This window comes from Ursus arctos, unplaced genomic scaffold, assembly GCF_023065955.2.
Source record: "Ursus arctos isolate Adak ecotype North America unplaced genomic scaffold, UrsArc2.0 scaffold_17, whole genome shotgun sequence".
NCBI classification, from domain to species: Eukaryota; Metazoa; Chordata; class Mammalia; order Carnivora; family Ursidae; genus Ursus; species Ursus arctos.
Genome location: NW_026622841.1, coordinates 39,268,739 through 39,295,267, shown reverse-complemented (window position 1 = coordinate 39,295,267; position 26,529 = coordinate 39,268,739). Strand labels below are relative to the sequence as shown.

Sequence of the window (26,529 nt, the reverse complement as noted above, 5' to 3'; positions counted from 1 at the left end):
CTGACTGCTTGGATGTGCAGTTCCAGAGGTTAGTCATCAGCATTTCATAGTAGCTAGTAGATTATATCATGGAATTCTGATGATGTTTGCAGATGCTTGAGCTGAAAAACCCTCCCCAAAACCAGAAACATGTTTTAAAAACCTGTTCCCAGGTTTCTTGTTGTAACTCTGTCATAACTGCCAAAAAAATACGCACTGCTCACTAACTGCAATTGAAAACTTATTCTTAAAATCCCCACTAGTAGAACATTAAAAAAAAAAATCACTGCTTGAGATCAAGTGATGAGGAAGTGGATACAACAAATACAGATTATTTTTCAAGAAGTTGCAATGAAGTAGAATTTACATGGAAGTAACTGTAAGACATCAAGTCTAAAAAATGTTACAAGAATTAAGGTGGCAGAATTTCTGAAACATGGGGCTTTGATTCGACTTAACTTAAAATATTTATTGGGCATATATGAGTTCCCAGGCAACTCTAGGAAAGCAAAGGGCAGACATGATCCCCAGTTTTAGAGAGCTTTTTCTCAAGAAGCATATACATGATATCTAGAATACAATTCATACCATCATAAGCACCAGTTCCTACGGCCACAGCTAAGTTCCTATGGCCTCACTCTTTTGCTTCTAATACATATGTCTTTGACCTTAGTAAGATCTCTAGATTCCTATACCTTGCCTTTCTTCAGAATTAATCACCTAGGGGATCTACTCCTCACTTCCCAGGATATACTCCATAGTCTATCTCTTTGGATACTCTTGATAATATTCACCTTCACTGGTAATCATCTATTTCATCAAATCATCAAATTTGTCTACTTCTTCTTAGTTTTTATCATCATCCTTTTAGATCTCTGAACAAAGTTTAAGACACACACTCTTCTTGAAACTCCTTTTTGTTATCACTCATTTATTAATTAAAAATATTTATTGACCAGTACCATGTGCTAGATTCCAGAAATACAATTTTGATGACAAAAACAGCATGGTTCCTATTCTCATGAACATAACAGTATAGTGGTGAGGACAGAGAGTCACAATCACACAAACACGTGTAAACTTGTAACTAGAACTGCAAAAGAGATGTACAAGGTCTTGACTTTTGTTCCCCTCTACCCTAAAAGCCATTAAAAGTTTTTTAAAGAGATTGATATGTTTAGATTTGCTCTTGGAAATACTTTTCTCCAGCAATAGTGTAGTAAACAGATTAGAAGCCAGCCAGAATGGGATGCAGATCTGTTAGGAAGTTACAACAGCAATCCAGGTGAGGCACCATAATTGTTTGGCTAAGATGGTGGTAGCGTCAAGATGGAGAGAAGGAAACGAATTTGAGAGATATTTTAGATGTAAAATCAATAGAACTTGGTGACAGATTGGAAATGGAAGGCTAAAAAGAAAAATTTGTTGATAATAACTCTCAGGCTTCTGTCTTGCACAACTAGACAGATGGTGGTCTTATTGTCTGGTCAAAGTGAAGGAACCCTGCAAACTGCTGTAGTCACTGTGGAAAACACTATGGAGGTTCCTCAAAAAAATTAAAAACAGAGTTACCCTATGATGCAGTGATTGCACTGCTGGGTATTTACCAAAAAAAATACAAAAACACTAATTCAAAAGGACATATGCACCCTTATGTTTACTGCAGCATTGTTTATAATAGCCAAGTTATGGAAGGAACCCAAGTGTCCATCGATAGATGAACGAATAAAGAGGTGGTATATATATGTACATATACATCTATACACACAAGGGAATGTTATTCAGCCAAAAAAAAAATGAAATTTTGCCATTTGCAACAACATGGATGGATCTAGAGAGTATAATTCTTTTTTTTTTTTTTTAAGATTTTATTAATTTATTTGACAGAGAGAGAGACAGCCAGCGAGAGAGGGAACACAAGCAGGGGGAGTGGGAGAGGAAGAAGCAGGCTCCCAGCGGAAGAGCCCGAGGTGGGGCTCGATCCCAGAACTCCAGAATCACGCCCTGAGCCTGTTGCAGACTCAACAACTGAGCCACCCAGGCACCCCCTAGAGAATATAATTCTAAGTGAAATAAGACAGAGAAAGACAAATGTTATATGATTTCTTCATTCATATGGGGAATTTAAGAAATGAAACAAATGAACAAAGGGGAAGAAAGAGACAAAACAAAAATCATACTCTTAACTACAGAAAACAGAGGGTTACCAGAGGAGAGGAGGTGGGGGGATGGGTGAAACAGGTGAAGCAGATTAAGAGCACACTTAATGAGCACTGAGTAATATATGGAATTGTTGAATCACTATATAGTACAACTAAAACTAATATAACACTGTATGTTAACAACTGGAATTAAAACAAATCAAAACAAAAACAAAGTGAAGGGACCCGTTCCAAGAGGGAGAACAGAGTTTTCAACACTTTGATCCTCTTGGAAATGTCAAATAGGCATTTGGATATACAGGTCTAGAGCTGAATAATAAAGGCCTGGACTGAATAAATCCACCTGTAGATTGGTAGATTGTTATTGCATGAAACCAATCTAGGGGAACAGGATACAAGACCAAACTTCATGCAACTATGCATCAAATGGATGGCTGGAGAAGAATATGCCTGCAAACAAACAGGAAACTAGAGTCAGGGCGTTAGGAAATCAATCAGGAGAATGCTTGTGCTCTGTTTTTCTCTTATCTTCAGGACTGTTCTGGAAATTACTCATCTTCAAATTCTTTCTGTAATTTAAATTACATTGGATTGAATCGGTTTGACCACATCTCCCCCCCACACACTATTTATTTATTTTATTTTATTTTTTATTTTATTTTATTTTATTTTATTTTATTTTATTTTATTTTATTTTAAATTCAATTAATTAACATACAATGTATTATTGGTTCCAGAGGTAGAGATCAGTGATTGATCAATCTTATATAACACCCAGTGCTCATTACATCATGTGCCCTCCTTAATGTCTATCACCCAGCTGCCCCATCCTCCCACCCCCTGCCCCTCCAGCAACCCTGAGTTTGTTTCCTATGATTAAGAGTCGCTTATAGTTTGTCTCCCTCTCTGATTTCGTCTTGTTTTATTTTTTCCACTCTTCCCCTATGATCCTCTGTTTTGTTTCTTAAATTCCACATATGAGTGAGATCACATCTTTAAAGCACCTTTTTTCATCTCTTTTGCTAACTCTTCTTCCCTTTTACAGAGCAAACGTAAACATGTAAGTTTTCTCTTCAGATATTTTCATGTCTTTCTCTTCATGCTCTCCCTAGGTGATTCTACCACTTACACAGTTTCATTGTCATCTTGAAACTGACAACTTTCTTGTATATATCTCTAATCCTTATCTCTCCATCTGTCTCCAAATGGACACTTAAGATTATCTCTTCTATTTTTAAAAGGTCAATTACAAAGCTTCAAATATCTTCACCTTTTATTATAAAATAAAGGCCTGCTGACAATAAAATACAGATCTGGATCAGAAGAATACAAAGCCAAGCATACAATTTCTTTTCCAATAAACAGATTTTTGTGAACAACCTCAGAAAATTTCCATGCAGATATAAAAATGTGTATATGCAGCATGTATTTTTGCAGTGTTCTACACCTTAGTTTTTAAATTTACTGTAACTTCGATCTCTTTTCATATCAGTATATTTAGATTTGTCTCATTTTTTAAAAATTCCACTTATAAATGTACCCTAATTCACTTAACAAATTAGGCTCTGAGACATTTGGGTTGTTACCAGTTTTTCACTATTACAATAATTCAATGAACGTCCTTGTATGTATATTTTTTATCAGTGTATCTGGGGCTAAATTCTGAGAATAGAAATTGTTGCATCAAAGTGTATGTATAAATTTTTGTCAGTTATTGTCAAATTACCTTCCCAAAACATTCTACCAACTTGCACTTCCACTTTCAGTCAAGAAGATGATTTCCTATTTTTCTACTTCCTCCCCAACAATGGATATTAGATAATATTTTAGAAAATGTTTTGTTATCAGATGTTCATCTGATTGGTGAAATATCTTTCTTTTGTTGTTGTTGTTTTTGTTATGTATATGTCCAATTATGACTAAGGTTGAATATCTTTTTTTTCTGCCTATTAACTGTTTTATGTTCTTTTAAGTGAAAACCCTTTTTTAATCCTCTGCCTATTTTTCTTTTGGGCTGCCAACTTTTTCTTATAGATGTGCAAAAGCTCATTATATATTATGGGAACTGGACTTTGTTACATATGTAAAAAATCTTTTTTTCCAGTTTACTACTTTTTTGTTTGTTTGTTTTTTGTTTATGCTTATTTGCTACATACATGCTTTAATTTTTGTTACTAGAATTTATCAGTCCTTCACTCTAAGGGTTCTGGATTTAGATAGATATTCCCCATTTCAAGGTATTTAAATTTTTACTTAGTTCTTTTCTTCTATGAATGGCTTCCTTTCAATTTAAATCTTTTCTCTATCTAAAATTTTTTCTGGTACAAGGAGTAGGTTAGTTTTGTTCTAAGTCACCTGCCTCAACATTATCTTTTGAATTATGTATATTTTTCTCAGTGATTTGAAAAGACATCAGTATTTCACACTAGAGATTTTTTCTTCATCCATACATTAAATCTATTTCTGGAATCATTGATCTATTTCATTGAACTTTTTATTTGTTTTCTGATTCCAGATTATGTTAATCATTGTAGAATTGTGGTTAATATCTTTCCCAGGTTTGACTTCACTCATTACTGTGCTTTTTCAAATACTAGAATTTTAATTTCTATTCTTGATTATTTTTTATCCTACATGAATATGAAATCATTCAGTCAAATTCCAAAAAAAAAAAAAAAAACTATTGGGGGGGTCTCATTATCATATGGTGTCTTTCTGTAAAAAAAAAAAAAAGGTATGTCTTTTGATTGATTCATGTCTTCCCCATGTTCCTTAGGAAATCCTTATTTTATCATAGGGGAGGGGAGGGAAAACTGAACGGGAAGAAATCAGAGACCCATGAGAGACTCTTTACTCCAGGAAACAAACTGAGGGTTGTGGAAAGGGAGGTGGGTGGGGGGATGAGGTAACTGGGTGATGGGCATTAAGAAGGGCATTCGTGATGAGCACTGAGTGTTATATACAACTAATGAATCATTGAACACTACATCAAAAACTAATGATGTACTATATGTTGACTAATTGAATTTAAATTAAAAAAATTTTATCATGCAGGTTCTCACAATGAGATAGTTTATGTTTATAGTTACTACTATAAACTATTATATTTCTTTCATTATAATCCCTGATATTTATTTAGATTACTGAATTTCATTTATTAATTAGGTGTTCAGCCTACTTAATAAATTTTCAAGTTGTTTGCAATAATATTTAACTGATTTTCTTGGAATTCTCATGTAGAAAAATGTATGATCTGTGAATAATCATAATTTTAAGTCATTTCCAATATTTTTATTTGACTATTCATTACAGAAAATATTAAGTAATATAACAGTGGAAACTTTTCCCTGAATTTAATAAAAATGTGTTTATCATTTTGACATTGAGTAGAATGGTAGATTTTTGTATGATATACTATTTTTATCAAGTTAGGGACTGTTCTATTTCTTCATATTCATTCTTTCATTTAAAAATAGATGAATTAAATGAAGCTTTTCAAAGCATCTATGGAAGTTATTTTTCTTTTTTCTTTTAGATTTTACTTATTTATTTGAGAGAGAGAGAGGGGGAGAGAGAGCAGGAGCAGGGGAGAGAGGGAGAAGCAGGCTCCCCACTGAGAAGGGAGCCCCACATGGAGCTTGATCCCAGGACCCTGGGATCATGACCTGAGCCGAAGGCAGACACTTAACCAGCCACCCAGGTGGCCCTGTAAGTTATTTTTTTAATTTGAGTTATTACAATGGTTAGAAACTGCAAAAGGTTTTTCTAATTTTGAACTACCTTACATTCCTAGAGAGCCTTTCAACTGGTCATAATGATTTTAACATGCTCCCCAAATCCATATGTCAATACACCATTTCAAATTTCAGCAATTATATTAATGAATGAGATTGTTCCCTTTGGTTTTGTTATTGTTGTTGCCTTTTGTTTTTGTTGTCTTTGTCTAGCTTATTTTCAAAATCATATTTTTATAATCTGTCAATGACTAAAATTATAAATGAAAATCTTTTAGTTCTATTTCCCCTGCATTTGTTCCCTTGGGGCATGCTATGCTTTTTTTACTTGATGAAAAAATATTCATGACAATTATTGAATATTCATGACAAATATTCTCTGTGATATTTAATTATTATTTTAAAAAAAAATCTTGCTTCAATTAAATTATATTTTTCCAAAAATTTATAATACTATTCCTACTTTTTATTTTGTATTAAAAATATTTAGAAAAATAGACATTAAAAACATGATATTTTCTAGGGTTAAAATGCCCCAAATCAAAATTTTTCAATTGTCCCATAAAAAGTTCTTTATGACTAATCTTCATTGCCATCAAACATTCTATGATTCAGAATAAAGAATCAAACATTTTATGTTTAGTTTTAATGTCTCCTTAGTCTCCTTTAATCGGGTACTACCCCTCATTTTATTTTCTATATCGTAACTAATATTTTTAAAGAATCCAGGCCATTTTATTATAGAATATTCCCAAATTGATATTTTTCTGATTGTTTTCTCATTTATTGATTCAGGTTGAACATTCTGGGCAAGAATGTTATAAGGGCGACACTGTGTAGTTTTTATAGCATCATGCAAGGAAGCATACATTGTGAGTTTGTTCCAATGCTAAGTCTCATCAGCTGGTGAGATGACGTGATATTTTGAGATCATGTAAATGCCTGATTTCCCAACAAATCTTCATTCAATAGTATTAACACCAATTGATGATCTTTACCTGAATCAGTTATTATTTTGCTGGGTGAGCTATTAAAATTATCTAATTCTACTTTTTTCCCTATATTTATTAGATGGCAATCTCTCCTAAAGAAGAGCTTACTCTTCACCCCACTGCCCTTATAAGGAATGCTATAGGTTCATGTATTCTTTTTTATTCAATGTGTCATAACTCATTTGCATCATTATTCTTTTTGATGCTTTTTGCATCAAAGACACAAACTATGATTATATAGCAGAAGTCTTTGTTATTAGAAGATATATACTGTCATGATATCATAAGTGTCATGATATATGCAACTTACTTCCAAATTATTCAAAATATATGAATGCACAAATTATACAAAATATACCCCCCAAAATGTATACGTGCATGAAGAGAGAGCTAATTTGGAAAAGCGTTAGCAAATTTTAAATCCAAATGAAGGTTCGAGTTTTTTTTTTAAGCAGAAAAGGAATGAAACAAAGTACACACAGATAAAATGTTAAAAACTGCTTAGTTCTTACACCAATACCTCAGATTCCTTTTTCTTTCATTGCACCTAATACGAGAAGGAAGGAAGTGCTTCCCGCTAGTCCCCAGCACCTTATTCCTCTGCCCTCCATCCAGTCTGCCAGCAGGTACTGTTTGTTTTACTTTTGTTAACACTTCTATCTCCTTTTCCCTTTCCCACTGACACCACACTATTTCAGGTTCATCACTTAAACTATTATTGGTGACCTCCAAATCCATCTTTCTCCCTCTGGTGTCTCTTCTCTATCCATTCCAAATTCCCACAGCACAATGTTGACTAGGTCCATACCTTGCTCAAAGCCCACAGTGGTCCTTTGTGTGCCATAGAATATCATCCAAGTTCCTCAGCAGGGCATTTAAAGTCCTCCACATTCTGTTAACACGTCATCTCTGCTACCTCTCACAAAGGGTACACGTAGGTCCAAATGGACTCCTTTTTGGTCTGAAAAATTCGTATTCTTTTCTGCCTTCTTTCTCATCTATAGCTCCATTTGTTGAGAATGTGGTCACCTGGAAGATTTCAAATTCTACCTCCTCCATGAAGAGTTCTCCAATTCCCTTAATGTGGAAATTATTCCCCTTTTGCAGGGCTACAGGCCTTTCCTACAGCACATACGTCAGTGTGTCTTATCATAGAGACAAGCCTCTGAGATCCAGTCAAGGTCATAGCGTTCTTAAAGACGGAAACTTCTATTACCTATTTTTATCTCTGCTGACAACTAGTACAGTCCCTAGTAGCCCTCAAGAAATATTGGTGGAATAGAATTTTTAAAACTACAGTCACCAATAGTTTCTGAAAATGACAAACGTTTTACCTGCTCATTGACTATACATACACCTCTAAATGGAAAATATTCCAGACAAGTATCAATCAGTATATTATTCTAAAACCTATTAGTATCATCATCATCATCACCAAAAGCAGGGTCTTCAAAAATGACAAGCAATGGTGGAAAATCTTAAGAATGTGGAGGGCGACTTCATTTTGTTTTCACCAGAGACACTAAATAACCTGGAGACATACATTTGCTGCTGATAAGTTCCAGTATAAAGACATTTTGATCTGGGAGGAAATTTGAAGTTACTGTGGTTTTGAAACGAGGCGTGACATAAGGAGAGCCATATTTCAGAAACATTATTCTGGAAAATGAATGCAAAATGGATTCAAAGGGCAAGTGTTGAGGTGCAATTGGAAGTGTGCCCCAGCAGTGCTCGGTGGCGAGGGTCTACAGCAGCAGAAGCGAAGACAGAAACACAACGTTGAGACAAAAGAAGATATAAATTTGAACGCATAAATGAGTTGATTTAGGTAAACTACAAAGAAAAGAAGAAAAAAATCCAGCATTTTAGAATTCTATAGATTCTTTGACAGTATAAGATTTCTTCAATGTCCCCTCCAACAAAACAGGGCTAAGGGTTCCCAACACACCCCATGCTTGCTTCTATTTAGCATGTTAGGGGAAAATCTGTTCTTTCCCTTTACAGCTAGACTGGAGCCACTTGAGGGCAAGGACCATGGTATATTCATCTTTAGAACCCCCGTCCCTAGTATAGTCAAAGCATATAGTAGGCCCAGAAAACCAAACCAAACCAACAAAAAAATGCTATAGGACTGCCTTGATGGTAATTTACTATAAGTAAAAGGAAGGACTGAGTTTGCACATGAAATCCAAATAATACACAGGGGTGGTAGCTAATTGACATAGGTGTGTGAGTAATAAATAAATGTGGAAGCAGAAGGGAGTAGTAATTTTTCTATTACAATATGTTTGCAGTTACAGAGTAACCTCTATAAGGGCAAAGCTCAAAATTATTTTGAATGTTCCACAATGCCTAGCACAGCAATGAAAATGCAGTGGATGTTCATTCAGAATTATTCTTAATTTTTTTAAAAGAAACAACGATAATAGTTTAGTTTCTTTGACCACTCTTATTTTATCCTAAAATATTTAAGCATGAAGATAAAGCCCAGGTTCACAAAATAATCTGAGACTTTTCCCTATTCCTGAATATTCCTTTTATATAAAGAAAAATACATTAAAATGTGATGCTATCAAATTCTTATTCTAGAATTGACTGGGGAAAAATAAAATTAAGGTTGTCCCTTAAATCTGGTTTAAAAGAAAGGCAGAAGAGTTGGGCCATAGATTACTCTAGTCAATTAAACAGTCTTTCTGAAAATATAAAACTAAAAATATATTTTGATTATAAAGATGTATCTTTTCCTCAGTGATTAACTGCTTTAATTTTAGTGGTTACTTTAAGTCATCATGATTTCTGTTCATACACTTTCAATCAATTTTGTGGATTCTCCAAAGGTCAACTAATTTCCTAATGAGTCATATTTTGTATTGTAAATTATAATCTGTTCACCTAGTGCAGGAGTCAGCAAACTTCTGTAAAGAACCAGATAAGTAGTTATTTTAGGCTCCACAAGCCACTTTGGTCATATTCAGTTCCACTGTTATAGAGGAAAAGTAACCATAGACAATACATAAGCAAATGAGCACAGTCATTTTTCAATAAAATAACAAACAAGGCAGTGGGCCCAATTTGGCCCATAGCTATAATTTCCCAACACCTATTTTAGACCATTATTTTAAATTTTATTATGAAAATTCTCAAATATACAGAAAAACAAAAAGAAGACCATATACTATCACTTAGATTTGGCTATTAACATTTTGCCTTATTTACTTTATCTATGTTACTGCTAAATTACCGTTAAGAAAACTTCTGTCACCAGTTTTGCCTCTGCATAATTCAGCATGTATCTTTAAAAATAGACATATTGCTACATAACCTAATAAAATCTATAATAATTCCCCAATAGTCTATATTTAAATTTCACAATATCTCTAAAATCATTTCTACAGCTGTTTTGCTCAAATCAGGAATGCAATTAAGGATCAGACATTATATTTGGTTGTTACATATTAAAAGAAAAGTATCCTTTAATCTGAAACAACAGCCTCCATCCCCCAGACTTTCTTGTGACTCACTGAGAAACAGACTGATTTTAAACAATGTAAACAAGATCTGGAATCAATACATCTCATAGGAACATTAATATAGAGACAAATACAAAAATTTTTGTTTATATTCTCCTCAACATATTCATCTCAATTTTTCTATTTTCAAGATTATTTTCATCTTTCACCTATTTTTTTGAACAATTTGTAGAGCTGATTAGGGTAATCTGACACATATATGAAAGCAGAGTTTCACATATGACATAAAAGCTGATTTCACTGGGTTTCTCTGAAATATATGAATTCATGCTATGTATATGAAGTGGGTAGAATGGTCAGGTATTTTAATTAGGCTAAAGAAATTCTAGATCAGGGGCACCTGGGTGGCTTAGTCGGTTAAGCGTCTGCCTTCGGCTCAGGTGATGATCTCAGGGTCCTGGAATCAAGTCCCGCATGGGGCTCCCTATTCAGTGGGGAGTCTGCTTCTCCCTCTGCCTGCCACTCCCCCTGCTCATGCTCTCTTCCTCTCGCTCTCTCTCTCAAATAAATAAATAAAACCTTAAAAAAAAAAAAGAAAATCTAGATCAGTAAAATCCATCACCTTTAGTGAACGGTGCTGATTATTTTGTGCTATAAGAAGGTGTTACAGTATCCCACGCTGTGAACAAATATAGAAATGTATTCTGGAGATGACATTCTGGAGTTTGCAAGTACCTTATAAGAGAGAGGAAAATCCCTTCCCAGGAACGTTTTGATCCCTGTGAGAAAATCTGTTGCTTATCAGGGAAATTCCAAACAGAAAAATCACCCCAAATTTCACAAAATGTCTATGAAATGAAAACTGTTGGTATGTACGTGGAGGTCTGCACACCAACTGATGTTCAGATAGAAACAGGGTCCAGGGAGCCCAGAAGCCAACTGTGCCGCACAGTTATGTGACTGTGGGATATGAAATTACAGGTAAGATGGCTGGAAGAAATAATTGAGAAAATGTGAATATGCAAATGTGAGGGGTTTGTGTTGCCTGTGTTTTAAAGTATCTTAACTCATTGGCATTAGGAAATACGATCAGGGAGGAGTCAGGAAGAGGGAGTGGGCCAACTCATATAACAAGTGCACATAAAGGAAAGGGAATCAAAGGCGTTCCCTGGAAACTCTGCAAGATAGAGGTCCCTCCGTTGAGAAAAGGAATAGAGTAGATTTAATTAAAGGGAGTTGAATTTATAAAGAACAAAAGGAGTGAAGGCTTAGAACGAGATAGAAGATAACAAAAGCAATGCTGCTCTAACCTTCTGCATTGTGCCATATGTCAACTACTGACCACATCTGGTTGTTTAAGCTTAAATTAACTAAAATTAAGTGAAGTTAAAAATTCAGCTCCTCAGTCATATTAAGCCACATGTCAAATGCTCCGTAGCCACAGATGGTTAGTGGCTACCATACTGGATGGCATAGATAGAGAACATTTCCACGTTTCAAGCAGTTTTATTGGACAACGCTGTTCTAAGGAGATTAAAGTAGTAGGGAAGAGAAAAAGGCAGGAAAAGAAGTGACGGAGAAGGAATGATGATTCCTAAACTCCCTTTCCCACTTGTCCTCACTGCCACTAGTCCTCAGGTGACACTTAAGACAGCCGTTGCTTTACTATATTAAGGTTCTGCCACACCTCCTCTCCAGAGAGCCGCCGGAGACTGCTGCCTGACAAATGCTCTAGGTGGTTGGGACTCTTGGAGCAGGGCATTGAGTTAGGGTGGAGCCAGGGTTGGGACTGGGGAAGGACCTTTCAATGGATGAAGAGGGCCTGTGTACAACCTAGCACCATGCCCAGAACTCAAGGTGGATAAAACGTTCACTTGCCACTGGAAAGCTGCAGGAGTAGATTGTTTTATCTCCAGCGCTCAGTGAGTCTACAGTCATTCACGGTCATAGGATCCTACTACTAATCAATTGCTCAGACTAAGTCATAGGTCGAAACTCACATTCTATCTTACTCCACTAAGAGAAATTTGGCCCCACCATCTCCTTTTATATCATTAATTCATATCAACCAATTCTTACCATAAGCATTCTTACTCACTGAAATTACATATAGGCATCGTAGCTCCTTCTCTCTAAGTTCCATGAGGAAGAGCATGAAATTTCAAACCACTGTTGAGTCACCTTCTTTGCCACACATCTGTCGTGAAATACAGCATTTTGTAGAGCCTCTGACCCTCAGGGACATCTTCCCTTTCTGGAATGTGGTTAGGATCTTTTTAACCATAATCCACATCTTATCAGATGGTTCTCTTGTTCCACATCGCCATGTCAAGACTTCCCACCACTCACAATGCTTATACTCGATGTAGCCAGGTGAAGAGAGGATAACCCAAGAACACTTTCAAATGCTGCCTTGTGAGAGTCACTCTTTTCATAAATCTCAGGGCTGCATTCAGTCTTCCATTTGCAGGTATGTGGGCTGCCATTTCTTCAGTGCATTGCCCATGTTCTAATTGGCTCACTATCCAGATTCTTGGCTCTGTGCTTGGGACTCGTCATTGACTTTTCACCCACCCCACCTGCAGAGCAGCTTTCCGTGTTCCCATTAGCATTTCAGACACTGATCTTCATTTGTAAAATGATCAACAAGATTTTAATTGGTGGCTCTGATATTCACTTTTAATCTGGCTTAGAGATACTTTAAATTTTGTTTTACTACATTTGAAAAGAGCAGAATCTCAAAGAGAGAAAAATAATTGGGAAGAGAATATCCCCAGAGAAAAAATAGAGGCTTCCTTGGACTCAGGCTGTCCACTTAAAGGAACTGTGACTTACGCAGGGGACCTTATCATTGTAAGTAGCATCGTTTTGCTTGTTTGAATGAATACTTTAAAAAAAAAATCCTCACTCTTAACATCAGCAAATTTCCTGTTTCTTTGATAACAGCTTAGAAAATGACTGAATATTTTGTAACATCCACTGAAATGGAAAGTTTATGATTTTCGATTTTGACCGGAGTGTCTGGCTGTGAGTATGAACCGGATAATCCTCTTTGAATACTATCTGCATCCAGACTACACTTGCCTTTTTAAGAGAGAAGAAGTGGAACAACCCGTAAATAGAGCATAGGGGGGCAAAGCCCCTATCAATTGTACGACTCTCCATACATCTGATCCTTTTAAATGCCTGACACTGAAAATCTTCATTAAAGGAGCGAATCTTCCAGCCCCACAGAGAGCTGCCTTTCAGCTGGAAGAAGGGTGTGTCCCTGAGCTTTTACCTGGGAGCAATGATGATCTTGTCAAGCGTTTCAGTGAGACCAGCCCAAGTTTTTAGGGTGGGGATCTAGACTGGTTATACGTAGCTTCAGTTCTTCTCCCAGAGAAGGCAGAAACACCTCAAAGCCTGCATGTAAGAACATCTACTGAGAAATTATTTTAATCAGACACCAGCTGAGTGGGGGAAAGAAAAAGAACAGAGAAGAACAAACAAAACTCCCTCGGTCTCGGATGTAAGAGAACCCAGCTGCAATGGACTGGCACTCTGTTAGAACAGCCGCAGTGCTGTTCATTTTTCTGGTAAGTGGATTCTGTTCCAAACCCTCATAATCATGCTCATTGTAAACAAGGGAGAACTTTTTAGAAAGTGTTATTTAGTGTTATTTCTAACCTAAACCCATTAAAAGTTTATGTTAATGACAAGGTGATTTTATGAACTAGATTTTTAAATAGGGTTTCTCTCTTTAATTGAAGACTGGAGCATATTTACGCATCAGAGTTAACTCATCATATCACATCTCTGACACTGAAGTCAGGGCTAAGTCACGCTGGGAAAATACTGAATTCGGGAAGTCTTATCACCACTTACTAGTGTTTTGTTATTCAAATTCTTTTTTGTAGGTGGGCTTTTAAACTAGTATCACAGGTGTGTCCTGATCTTTACCCTAAACGTTTTCCCATTCTTTGGGTATCTTTGCTGGCAGATTGACTGAAATTTTAAAACACAAAAATAGGATACATACAAATTTAAATCATAGCAATGTGTGACTGGCCTCACGACCCAAACAATCTCATCGGTTCCATATGTGATTGGGGTCCATATCACTAATATCAAAAGCCCCACACTGCTAAACTATGACTTTATTTAAAACAACATTTTTTTTAATCTCGAAAAACATGGCGGTACGGGAGATTTATAAATGATATAATAAGTGAAGGAATAGCTATAATTAAGGAGTAAGTGTAATTATTATGATACTGGTTCTTACTACTGGAAAGTGAGTAATGACTGTGATATAAAAGTTGTATATTTGATGTTTAGACAAATGTAATGCGATGCTTTATCACTGTCCTCCTTACACATCATTAATTTTCTCTTTTTAGAGATAACTAAGATAACACTAAAGTGCTGCATCAAATTTCACATAGGTTGGAAATTTTAAAATCATAGTCTTTCTCACAGTAAGGTTAATGTAATCTAAAGAGGCAAGTGCCAGGTAAATCGCCCTCCAGTTTGGCAGGAGGTAGTGCTGTGGCTCATATTTGTTTCTACTTGCTTAATTTTTGAACTGGATTGTTGGGTTTCTATAATAACAAGTTAGACTTTTGATTCAACGTACGCTGGTTAGTTTGAATGCAGTTTATTAAGTAAGACAGGTCATATCAGTGGATTTGTTACCAATAAGCATCAATTAGCTGGTAGCAGCAGTTCCAAGCTGCCTTCAAAGACAAGCCCTCTATCGTGGACTTTTTAATGGATCTTTAGGATCAGTTAATATCATAATTTGGGATGTGGTCAGAATTAACAAGCACCGTACACCGTGTTATGTAAATATAGGAACATCTGTATATTGCAAGGTAATCAAATACTTTTAATTTCATATAAATCTGATCCATTAAGACCTATTATACTTTCAGTTGATTACAGTTTATTCAGATGCTCACGTGCTTTCATTAAATGTATAAAAATACCTTATTTCTTTATTTTTTTATTATTTCTAATTAATTACATCCTATGAAATTTCTTTAGTCACTGTCTAGTTAGTCATTCTTCATAAAATGTATTGTTTTATCAAAGTCATGTAGCCTCATTGACTTCTCTTCTTTGTAGAGAGGTTTCTGGACACTTGTACTTTATTGTCTAAGTTTGGCTAGTTCTGGTTTTTTTGTTTGTGGATCGTTTGTTTGTTGCCATATTTAACTTTGGAATCAATCACAAGTTTCTCATTCGTCTGATGAAAATTATTTCTCAAAGAACTTACTCTATAATGAATTAAAATGTTTCTTTTTCATGTTATTGTAACTTTTTTGTAAAACATTTACTTCTAAGGTTTGAAAAATCATCATTTATTTTTACCACAGATTTTACCAGATGATTTGGATAAATGTCCTTTGGAGTTATACAACCTATTTTTGCTTCAAAATATTTTTTTTCTAGGGTGCCTCAGTGGCTCAGTTGGTTAAGCATCTGCCTTTGGCTTGGGTCATGATCCCAGGGCTCCCTGAAAGCTACCACTATAGCAAACTCTTCCACTTACCTTTCTGCTAGCCTCACTATGAATGTTTAATTTTACCAAAAAAAAAAAAAAAAAGAAAAGAAAGAAAGAAAGAAAGAAAGAAAGAAAGAAAAAGAAAAAAATCTATGTAAAGCCTTTATTCTTCTCTGATTAAAGTCTATAATAAGTGAAAATCTACATTAGGGAGTATACTTGGACAATTTTAAAGACCTTTAAGACATTTAAACTGGTGACATCTTTAATGCAAATCCATCTGAGAGCTAAGCAGCCAACTATTTACATGGTACATTGTGTAGTCTGCTTAATATACCTGAAAGTTTTAGGCCATGTTCAGATTAGTGAGTTAGATCAGAGAGAAAAAAGCTGAAGAACCTGCTCTTAAAACAAGCAGGATGGCCACAGGACTATTCCATTATTTAGACAAGCCTCCTAGAATGACAAGAGCTTATACCTGTTACAGCACTGCAAGCCAAAGAAATGGTATTGACTCCTCATTTATTTTCCTTTCTTTTCTCTCTCCATGTAATTAGTATATTGGGGAGGGGGTGTGTGGAATGTATTCTAGACCGGAGAACAATGTCACCTAGGTACCATACACAAGAAATCTTTGTGAATGGTTGTGACAATCAGATAATGTATGGCCAGGCCACTCTAGGAAAGCAAACAGAAGCAATAGAATTTTTATAATTCTAATGATTTCTGAAAATTTCTTGCAAATTTTCCAGGTTCAGTTAGTCAACACAAATCAATACAAACTCACAGTGTCTTTTTCTATAAAGTCTAACTTCTGCAGCTTATCCTCAAAGAACAAGTAAACCTGTCTTTACTGATTTCCAAGAATCCAATTTGTACAGCTGATCATAGCACCTTAGCTTCTTCTCTTTCCATGGTTAATATTTTCTTTCAAAAGAAAACCTCTGACCACCTGACAAACCAGCTCCACGATTTGACTTAGCTGAAATAGTTTAGGATAGAAGCAGGAGTTTGCAGAGTATTTCTCAGCATTCAGGCTAAAATACACAGAAAAAAAATACATACTTCATTACATAGTTCGTCAACTTACTTGAACCAGACATCTTGAACTCCCATAATTGTGTTCATTGATGCTTAAAGCAAGAGAAGGACTATAAACTAGTACAGACCAAACAGAAGACAAGCAAAAGAGAGGATTCTTTATGCTTTCTTGTGCATATATTATAGTGATATATATAATAGATAAAAGTATATCAGTAAAATATTTTACAGAAAATGGAAACATTTCTGTTCACCTATTCCAGCAAAATTTACAATTTGTATTTAAGGAAAATCATTTCCACTTATGTGTTCTTAAAAACTTTATTATTTCACTGAAGATTTAGGATCAGCATCTTCTTACACCTTTGTGAAAACAGGGACTACGAATTTACCATCATTTAATTAGTTTGAGTTGCCACAGAGTGAAACATTTTGCAATGCCTGACTTAGGTAGTAGAAAATCCTAAACCGCTGACAAATGCTGTCTTGATAAATTTGAAGGCTTGGCCCCTAAGGGACAAGATTCACCTATTTAACAAGGTTTATGAATGTAGAAAAGAAAACACTCTTGTCTATACCCAGAGCCCTTAATCTCAGGTAACTCTTTCTTCACTATACATGCTTCAAGGACGTTGGTGCCGAGTATCCCCATGTCCTAACAGGTATTGCCTAACGAATAAGCAGAAAGCATGCTCGACATTGCAGTTACTTATTATGCTTCTGTCAATGAGGGAACGCCCTACAGAGTGCTGGGACATGCCACTCTCGCTGGTTGTGCTTGCCACGCAAATTCCTTTAAAGGACTTAGGCAGGTCGAAGTAGTTCAAATGCCATTGGCTGCTGATCTATATTCTCTATCGGTCTGTGACAATAGGGTGCAGCCTTTTACACTTGTCTGATGAAAAACCACATCTCCACAAATTAATGGCTGCCGGTTGCTCACAAAACTACTTGACTGTAAGTTATTTGAGGGCAGATCCGTGTGTGATTGACTTTTGTATCATTCCTAGTGCCTTCCACCAGTGCAAGATTGCTCAGTAGATGTTTAATCACACAATGTAGGGGACTGAGAAGGCAATTTGTGGATAGTTTATATTTCTCTTCCCCTACACATTCCAAAAAATCAGCAAGGAATTAAACATAGAAATAATCAGGTTGAATTTCCTTAACACTTATTTTTATGGGGGCGCCTGGGTGGCACAGCGGTTAAGCGTCTGCCTTCGGCTCAGGGCGTGATCCGGCATTATGGGATCGAGCCCCACATCAGGCTCCTCCACTATGAGCCTGCTTCTTCCTCTCCCACTCCCCCTGCTTGTGTTCCCTCTCTCGCTGGCTGTCTCTATCTCTGTCAAATAAATAAATAAAATCTTAAAAAAAAAACCACTTATTTTTATGGTGCTTTATTACATTTACTTTACATTTCATCTAAGGTTTACCATAGTATTTTTTAGGGCTTAAGCCCTTTAATCCAGTCTTGAATCCATATAATACGCATTCAATATGTATTTTTGTCAAATAAATAAATAAAACCAATGAGCAAATAAGAAAAATCAACCTATTGAGGTGTTGTCAACTCCAAACTGATAGTAACACAAAGACAAAAGAGGAGGTTTTTTAAAAGAAGCAAATTATTATATTTTGGCTCTGTCTCAAGTTCATCCTTGTGATGTAAAATACAGTTATCAAATACGTCCACATTTGATGCTTAACAACTGACAAGTGGCTATGGAAGACCACCTCCCAATTATTATATACAAGAGGTTTTCCTCATAGAAATTACTTACTACTTTCAAGACCATTTTATTATTTGCAAAGAAATGTAAATCTCAGTATCCAAGGAAAAAAACCTAAAAATGAATGTAATTAAAGAATCATTAAAATTAGCATGCAATTTTGTGTCCTGTGGCTTTTTAATTTTTTTATATGTGGCTTGGCTCTTCAAATAGAAATGAAGGAAGGACTCATTGAGGATGCACTTCAAGTAAATTATATTCACTACTCTCCACAGTACATATTTCCAACTGATTTAGGAATCCAAACTGCTCCCCTGGCTGACAGAAAATGACTTTATCCCTACTCTACAGACAGGGTAGATCGATCGAATGATGTCCTTCAACTACCTCTCATAGTCCATTGATTTTAATCTCTATCCTTCCTCTCTTCCTTACCCTCTGTCTTCAGAGTCCTTTCTTTCTGCCTATTCCCTTCTGCTCTCTCCATCACACTTCCAAGTACTTTCTTTTCTTTTTGAACCTCTCTTTCCAATCAAAATCTCCTACTTTCTTCTTTCTTCACCTTCAAATATCCATGTCTCCCTCTCCTAGAAAATTTCCTTGGACGCCTGATCTCATTCTGCCATTCCATCTCTGTTTCTTTTCATAATCAAATTTCCTGGAAAGGTGGCCATCTTTATATCCTTTCCCCTCCATTTTACTCCCCAATCCCTTTCAGTCAGGAAGGACTTGTTCCATAGAACTGAAAGGATTCTCCTGAAGGTCAAAGGAAACCTTGGGATTCACTCTACTCAAGTATTTTATATCATCTGACACTTGTTCACATCCCATCTCTCTTTCAGTTCTCCCTTCCTTTGACATCTCTGACATTGCATTATATTGTCTTCCCATTTCTTTGGCCACTTCTTTTCTCTTTTTCTTTGTTGCTTGTTTCTGTCATCGTTCCCTATTCTATCAATGTAGGAATTCCCCTAGTTTCATGTTCAGCCACAGGCTGTTTCTTTGTTGTATTCCCTACTATGGTCTTCAAATTCTCCCATGATTTAAACTATTCTACCTGAGCAGATGTCCCTCAAATCTGTGTATGAGGACTGAACTATTGTTCATGGTGCTGAGACGTATTTCAAATTGCTAAGCACCTTCACCTGGCCATTTCTGTAGCATCTCAAAGTCAATGTGCTTTAACCTGCTAAATTCTGCTACTGCCTTGCTCCTCATCTCTTAGCTTGAAACTGCCAACACTTGAGAGTCTTCCTTTTCTTGACTCCTTGTCCTACTTGTTCTCAAGCCCCATCAATTTCAATTGTGTGGAATCCCTCCCTTGATCTTCCCAGCCTGTTACCACTGCCACTGCTCCCATTCTTCTCTGCCTCATCTCTGGTCTGTTTTGATGTGGAACACTCCACTACTTATGGCCTATAATCCTGCCTCTTTACACCACCTGTGGTGAGAGTAATCTTTTAAAATCACAATTTTATCATGCCTTTTCCATGATCAAATAACTTTGATATTTTCCTACTGCACACAGAGATTTGGTGTTAGAATTGGAAAGGTAACTGTATATAATTTAGTTTACCCCTGCCATTTTACAAATGAAAAAACTAAGGCTTGAGAATTTAAGAAGTACATTGAAAGCTTTCTGACTCTACCAAATACTCTTTTTATCCCATTATTTTACCTTTGAAAGTCTAAGAGTGACTTTGTTTTAACGTTTATTCTAGACTCTGAGCAAAAGACAATAAAGCCATGTCAACACAACATATTTTTAAGCAGACTTGGCAGTTTTTTAATTACTAATTCATTTGGGAGCCTGACACTATGGTGAAACTGACTTGGTCTTCTGCCTAAATTGCCTCTCATGGGAAAAAGAATGACCCAGCTTCATAAAGTTGGAAGGTTTATTAGTCATCTGGCATAGTTCTCCAAAACAAACAGTAGGCTCTGACACTTCAGTGGGGAAGGGAAGCGCAAAACAGATAACAGATGCCTACACAACTCTGTAGCTATGAAGAAATGGCTTCCAAATAGACAAAGAAGGTATCCCCACACCACAAATGAGAGAGACAATAGGGTGCTCATGAGTTCACAAGTAGCAAGAAGTAACATCATCTTAATTCTGCACCCGAGAGGGACTCAACAATAACATTTCAGTTATTCATCCAAACCATCTGCGCCATCTACTTCTTTCCCCCCTGGAATGACTATTATTGTTGTTGTCATACATGAATAATCCTAATTATAAGGCTAATGTGAGATGAGATTAAAATGTTTTGAACTCTCAAAGTTGTAATGTCAATTCTCCATAGTATATTTTATTTAGTAATTTAGTTGGAATAGGCTATCTAGCATTTTTATTGTAAAACCCATACCACAAGCACAAATTTAGGAAGAATTGTATTGGGTAATATTTAGCCACAAGTTAGTATCTCAAACACAATTTCCTCAGCTGTAAAATGGAAATATGAAATTATAGTATTGACCACATGTATTTGTGAAAATTGAATACATGGATTTCTCTAAACACATTGTCTAGTAATTAGTTACTATTCAGTGAAGTATAACAGCGGTAATAATAATCAACATTAAATATATACCTTGAGTATATAATTCCTATAAAAAAATCTCTTTACACTACTCTTATTAACCAAAAAATATATATTTCCTAAAATATCAATTATAACAATTTTTGAAAAATATGTTCTTGAAAACGAAAATTTTATTTTTATCTAATGGTGAGATTAAAACTATAAAAAGTAACTTACTATATTTTGAAATTACTATTATTAGTAATTTTAAAATGTAAGCTATAATTTCTTTTATCAGTGATACAGCTGAAGTCTAATTATGATAATAATCTTCATACTTTGCAATTCTGAAAAAAATTAAAATAGTTGAAAATTTTGTACTTGGGGAGAAATAAAAACTAAGGATTTACACCATCTTTAATGACTTTAAGTGCACGTTAAAACTTAATAAATGCAAATTAACCTTCACATCCACATCTCATTTTTTAGATAGGTATTTTACTCTGTGTTAAGTATATTGACATATTAAACTTAATATACAGATATCTGTCTTTTTAGAAATGCTTTTGGGTTTTAGAGAAAAGTAATTTAAGTATCCTGATCTTTCACTACAAAATCATATGTAAAGATCGAGGCCACGCTGAAACAAGGCAGAGCTCTGCTTGAGTAGCTCATTTGTTGGACAGGGAAATTGTTTAATGCTGGAGAAGAGACTAATGTAAGTTGCTTACCCATTAATTTGTTCCTAGATGCCTACAATTTCTTCTCCTTGCTATGGAACTATAGAAGGACGCTTTTTTTTTTTTTTTTTTTTTAGGGCTAGCATAAAACATCAAGCAGGAACTCATTTTTACAGAGGAAATTATTTGCTTTTATTTTAGAACTTTTTATTCTCATATTTCCAAGTAAATCTATCATCTTAAGATTTTCAAAAATACTAGAAAGTCTTTCATTTAGAATTAGAATATGAAGGAGCAAATATTCTGAAACTTTTCAGACACTCTCTGTTCCATATCCTTTCTTCACTCCAAAACACTTTTTTTTCTATTTCCATCTATGGCTAGTCAGATCCTGAAACTATAGTCAAAAATTTAAGTACCATAACTTACTGTTGAATATCACTGAATAGCGTCAGATCATCTCTAGCTCCTTAGACACAAGATTTACTAAGAAAGCCTACATTTGCAAACCTCACTCCCCCTGAGTTCAATGTCCTAGTTCATATCATAACAAGTATTTGCATAGGCGAAGAATGAAAAAGAGGTTAAAAATAAAAGTAATTAAAAGAAGGGCATAACTGAAAAGTAAACACAAAAAGAAAAGGAATCTGTAGCATCATCATTAGACCGGAGAGAGAAGCCAGATCCATCTGCTATCCAGACTGATAAAATAATTCTAATGACTCACAAGATTTATTTGATTTTTTAAAATGATAGGATAACATGAATTATAAAGCCCTTAATAAAAACTAACCATTGTGATTATTTTATTTTTTATAGGTGGTGGTGGAAGTTAACAGTGAATTTCGAATCCAGGTAATAATATACAGCAAATCTATCTTTTCCAAATTAAAAACAAGGAAAATGGTTTGGAAGTAACCACACATTTTCCAAAGAAAATTCATCCTTATAAGTAAAAAATAATGTTATGCTAAACTTAATAGATTATCAAAATCACGAATTTTCCCAATTAAACATCGTCTCTTTCTCATATTACAATTACCCTCTCCTCCAAAACCTTCAGTGGCATGTGAATTATGAATGAAAGTTAATAGATACCACTACTTTATCGTGCCCATTCAAGGTAAGAGATTACAACACCAAAAATGGTACCATCAAGTGGCATTCAATCAGGAGGCAAAAACGTGAATGGATCAAGTTTGCTGCAGCCTGTCGTGAAGGTGAAGACAATTCAAAGAGGAACCCAATTGCCAAAGTAAGTATCAACACCAAATGTAAAATCAAAAATTAGAATGCATGGCTTTAAATATCAAAAGAACCTATCTCTTAAATATTTTATGAATATAACTCACTGAGCAGTTATGATACAAAACAAAACTATCGTCACTCAGATTATGAAAACTGAAGCCATTAAATGGATAAATTAAGAAATTTAGGCACTGGGGTAAACAGTTAAACACTGATGCACCTCATGGGTAAAATAAATACACATGATCATAATTTACCCCAAATTCTAGGTAGAAAAATATAGTGATTTAAATAATGAATTTAACAGAACAGTCAGAAGGTCTATTTTAATCTGTATTCTTTCTGCCTTGATCTATTAGAATCGAATTCCTACTTTTGACTTTTTTAAATAAGAACTCACAATGTACCCTATTTCATAATCTCTTTTCCTTTCATTTCCCTTTGTCTTCCTTTGTACAAACACACACACACATACACTCACAAATACATCCCCACACACAGATATAGATATAGATATAGATATACAAATATACACACCTATTCAGACAGATATACAGAGACTCCCCAGTTAGATTTGCTTAGAGTCATACAATATTTCATTTCAAAGAAAGAACCCCAGCTTCTATAAACCACTTATTTGGGGCAATCTCCTTATTTTTCTGATAATACATCCTCCCCATTTCAGATGACTCTTGTCACCTACATAAATCTACTTAAAATTTTCTTACAAAACTTTACATTTTAAAAATTTTGGGATCGGGAGGTCAAAGTTATATAATGACAACACTGATAAACTCCTTAAGAGGGCAAGGAGTTCCCTACTCTAGTGCCAGTGCTAGCACAGAGCAGGAAAATAATGCAATCAATTGTAAATGTTGAATGAATGAATGATGACTGCATAGTCCTGGATTTATTAAGGTGATTTTTTTTTCTTATTTGGTAGAAATAGAAATTGAATTTCTTCTATTATGGCTAGTAATCATGGAAAATACTAGAGTTGTAACTAGAAAAATAACTATTTCCAGGATTTCCCAAAAGATAACAAGCACTCACATTGGACAGTTCTCGAGAAAGGTAGCTGTTGTTAAACAAACCTGCACTTTCTATCTGCTCTCCGTAATATTTTCACCTGTGCTCTCTCTGCAGATTCACTCAGATTGTGCTGCAAACCAGCAAGTTACATACCGCATCTCTGGAGTAGGAATTGATCAGCCACCTTATGGAATCTTCATCATTAATCAAAAAACTGGTGAAATTAATATTACATCCATAGTTGATCGAGAGGTCACCCCTTTTTTCATTGTAAGTGGGCTCCACGTCGAAATATATGTTCCCGCTTACATTGTTTTTGGAATATGTTAAGCTCAGATCATATTTGATTTGATTTCAGAAATCCCCATATTATTTTTGGTTGTCTCAATTCCTGAGCAGCTCATGACCCAGCAGAAACAAAGAGATTAGGAGAAACGCTTTAGCAAAAATTTTAGCCTCTGGTCTGTCCCTGGTGGCAAGCTAGAATATCTGTTTGGAAGGGCAAGGACCTAACTCTTACTTCTTTTGCTTTAATTCACTTGAGAATATTGGTTCTCTTTAACTTCAATGTCAAGTGATGATTTTTGAGCTAGTAAGGAGCCTCTTCTGAGTAAACATACTTTATTATAAATCCACATTGCTCCAGCTCACCTGAGCTCAGAATGTGCTTTGGAAATACTCTAATCCATCCTTAACTGAATCACACTTCCATTCTTGACAGTGGCTGAGACAAAACTTCAAACCCTCAACCTCATTTCCCCTTTAAGCAGCTAACCTGATGGCCAGCTTCATTAAAAAGTCTGAGGCCTTCCATCACATACTCCCACAATTCTCTCTCCCCTGGTTCAGAAATGTTCTGCCTTAAATCCAAAAACAGGATTAATTTTCTGCTTTTTCCCACAGCTTACCCCCAAGAGGTATCCATTGTTCCATAATTACCTGTTTCTTCAAGAACATTATTCTATCAACTTTGTTTTATCATCTCTCTTCTGCTTGCTCCTTACCTGCTTCCATTTCCATTTATCATCACGGTCAACACTTGTTAATACTTAAAATAAAAAGGAAATACAGAAAACCTTCCTTGATCTTGTAGGCTCTTCAATTAAAGCCCCATCCATCCATATCCCCAAACATGTTCAAGTAGTAATGGATGCTTGTGTTTTCAGTCATACTGCCTAAGCTACTTTAATTCCTTAGTCTTCTATTCCAAATCTATATTCCTGTCTTATCTCTGACCATGTTTACCCACAAACTCTCGAGGTCAGCATGCCAATCTATTAGGTTTTCTTGAAGCACAATGCATTTTTATATGAATATACCACACAGGTAAAACAGCATACATTATACTTATGTATGCTTCATATATAAATAATAACAACAACAATAAAAATACGAACACCCACACAGTCACCACCTAGCTTATGAATACTACCTTTCTTTGAAGCCCATATGTGACTCTCCTTTACCCCACCCTCAAAGTCAACAGCCCCTACTCCTAATTTCAAACAATGCATTTTCATTACTCTGCTACTTTCTTCATATAAATCTCTTTGCATGGAACATCTTGCCAAATACCAGTTCCACTTGCTGAAATTCTCTTTCAAGATCTTTCTCAATCATTACATTCTCCTGTGATGTCATAGTATTTTTATTCTTCTTTTAAATAACTTATGTTCCTTTTCCTCAAATGGTATTTTGAGGTTGCGTTTGCCTCCCTTTATTGATTTTAAGTACTGCTTGTACCTACATCCTAATAGGAAATAATATGCCTTACTTTTTTTGGTTACCCCCAGTGCCTAGGATAGTGTCCAAACGAAGTAAAAACTTAATTAATATCTGTTGCACCAAGTAATTATTCTTATCATCTCTCCTAGATCTATTGCCGAGCTCTTAATTCACTGGGTCAAGATTTAGAGAGGCCTCTTGAGCTCAGAGTCAGGGTTTTGGATATAAATGACAACCCTCCAGTATTTTCTATGTCTACTTTTGTAGGACAAATAGAAGAAAATTCTAATGCAAGTAAGTAATCCATTTTATTAAGTAAACAAGAATATACTGACTTCCAGGTCACTCTTAGCCAAGCAATGAAAGGCCAAACTAAGAAGGTACTACTTCACCATGAATGTAAGAGATGAAGTGTAGAAAAGCATCCAGAACAGAAAGGCATGAGAAGTCTCCATAACGGCTTTCCCTTCAACTGTGGTGGCAGGTCCAATCTGGCACAACCAAGGAGCAACTCCAAAGAAATGAGAAGGGCTTTCTCATGTACCTCACACACCAGCTTTTTTTTTTAGATTCCTAAGGAGAAAAATCAAAATACTTTGTAAAGTGGTGGCAGGGGCACTGGGAGATTTAGCCTCCCAGCCTGGCTGCTCTGAAGGACAATCTCATCACTTCTGTTCATGCTGCCTTTTATTATTATTATTATTCATTTTAGAGAGAGAG

The 26,529-nt window shown here is 35.4% G+C and overlaps 1 protein-coding gene and 1 long non-coding RNA gene across 3 annotated transcripts in view; one reads left to right on the top strand and one right to left on the bottom strand.

Annotated features, from left to right (window-relative positions):
- Positions 1-26,529, bottom strand: part of LOC130543932 (uncharacterized) — a 200,058-nt gene that overhangs the window by 26,814 nt on the left and 146,715 nt on the right. The gene's annotated exons all lie outside the window — the stretch shown is intronic.
- DSG1 (desmoglein 1) overlaps positions 1-26,529 on the top strand; it is a 72,806-nt gene that overhangs the window by 24,556 nt on the left and 21,721 nt on the right. Inside the window, exons 1-6 of one of the 2 annotated variants that reach the window (XM_057313161.1) lie at positions 12,985-13,190; positions 13,284-13,915; positions 22,624-22,659; positions 22,928-23,059; positions 24,199-24,354; positions 25,959-26,103. In XM_057313161.1, coding sequence (XP_057169144.1) covers positions 13,868-13,915; positions 22,624-22,659; positions 22,928-23,059; positions 24,199-24,354; positions 25,959-26,103 — 517 coding nt within the window. In that variant the 5' untranslated portion in view covers positions 12,985-13,190; positions 13,284-13,867. Of the gene's footprint in view, positions 1-12,984; positions 13,191-13,283; positions 13,916-22,623; positions 22,660-22,927; positions 23,060-24,198; positions 24,355-25,958; positions 26,104-26,529 lie in introns of those variants that run through there. The other variant, XM_026496146.4, reaches the window with a different exon arrangement.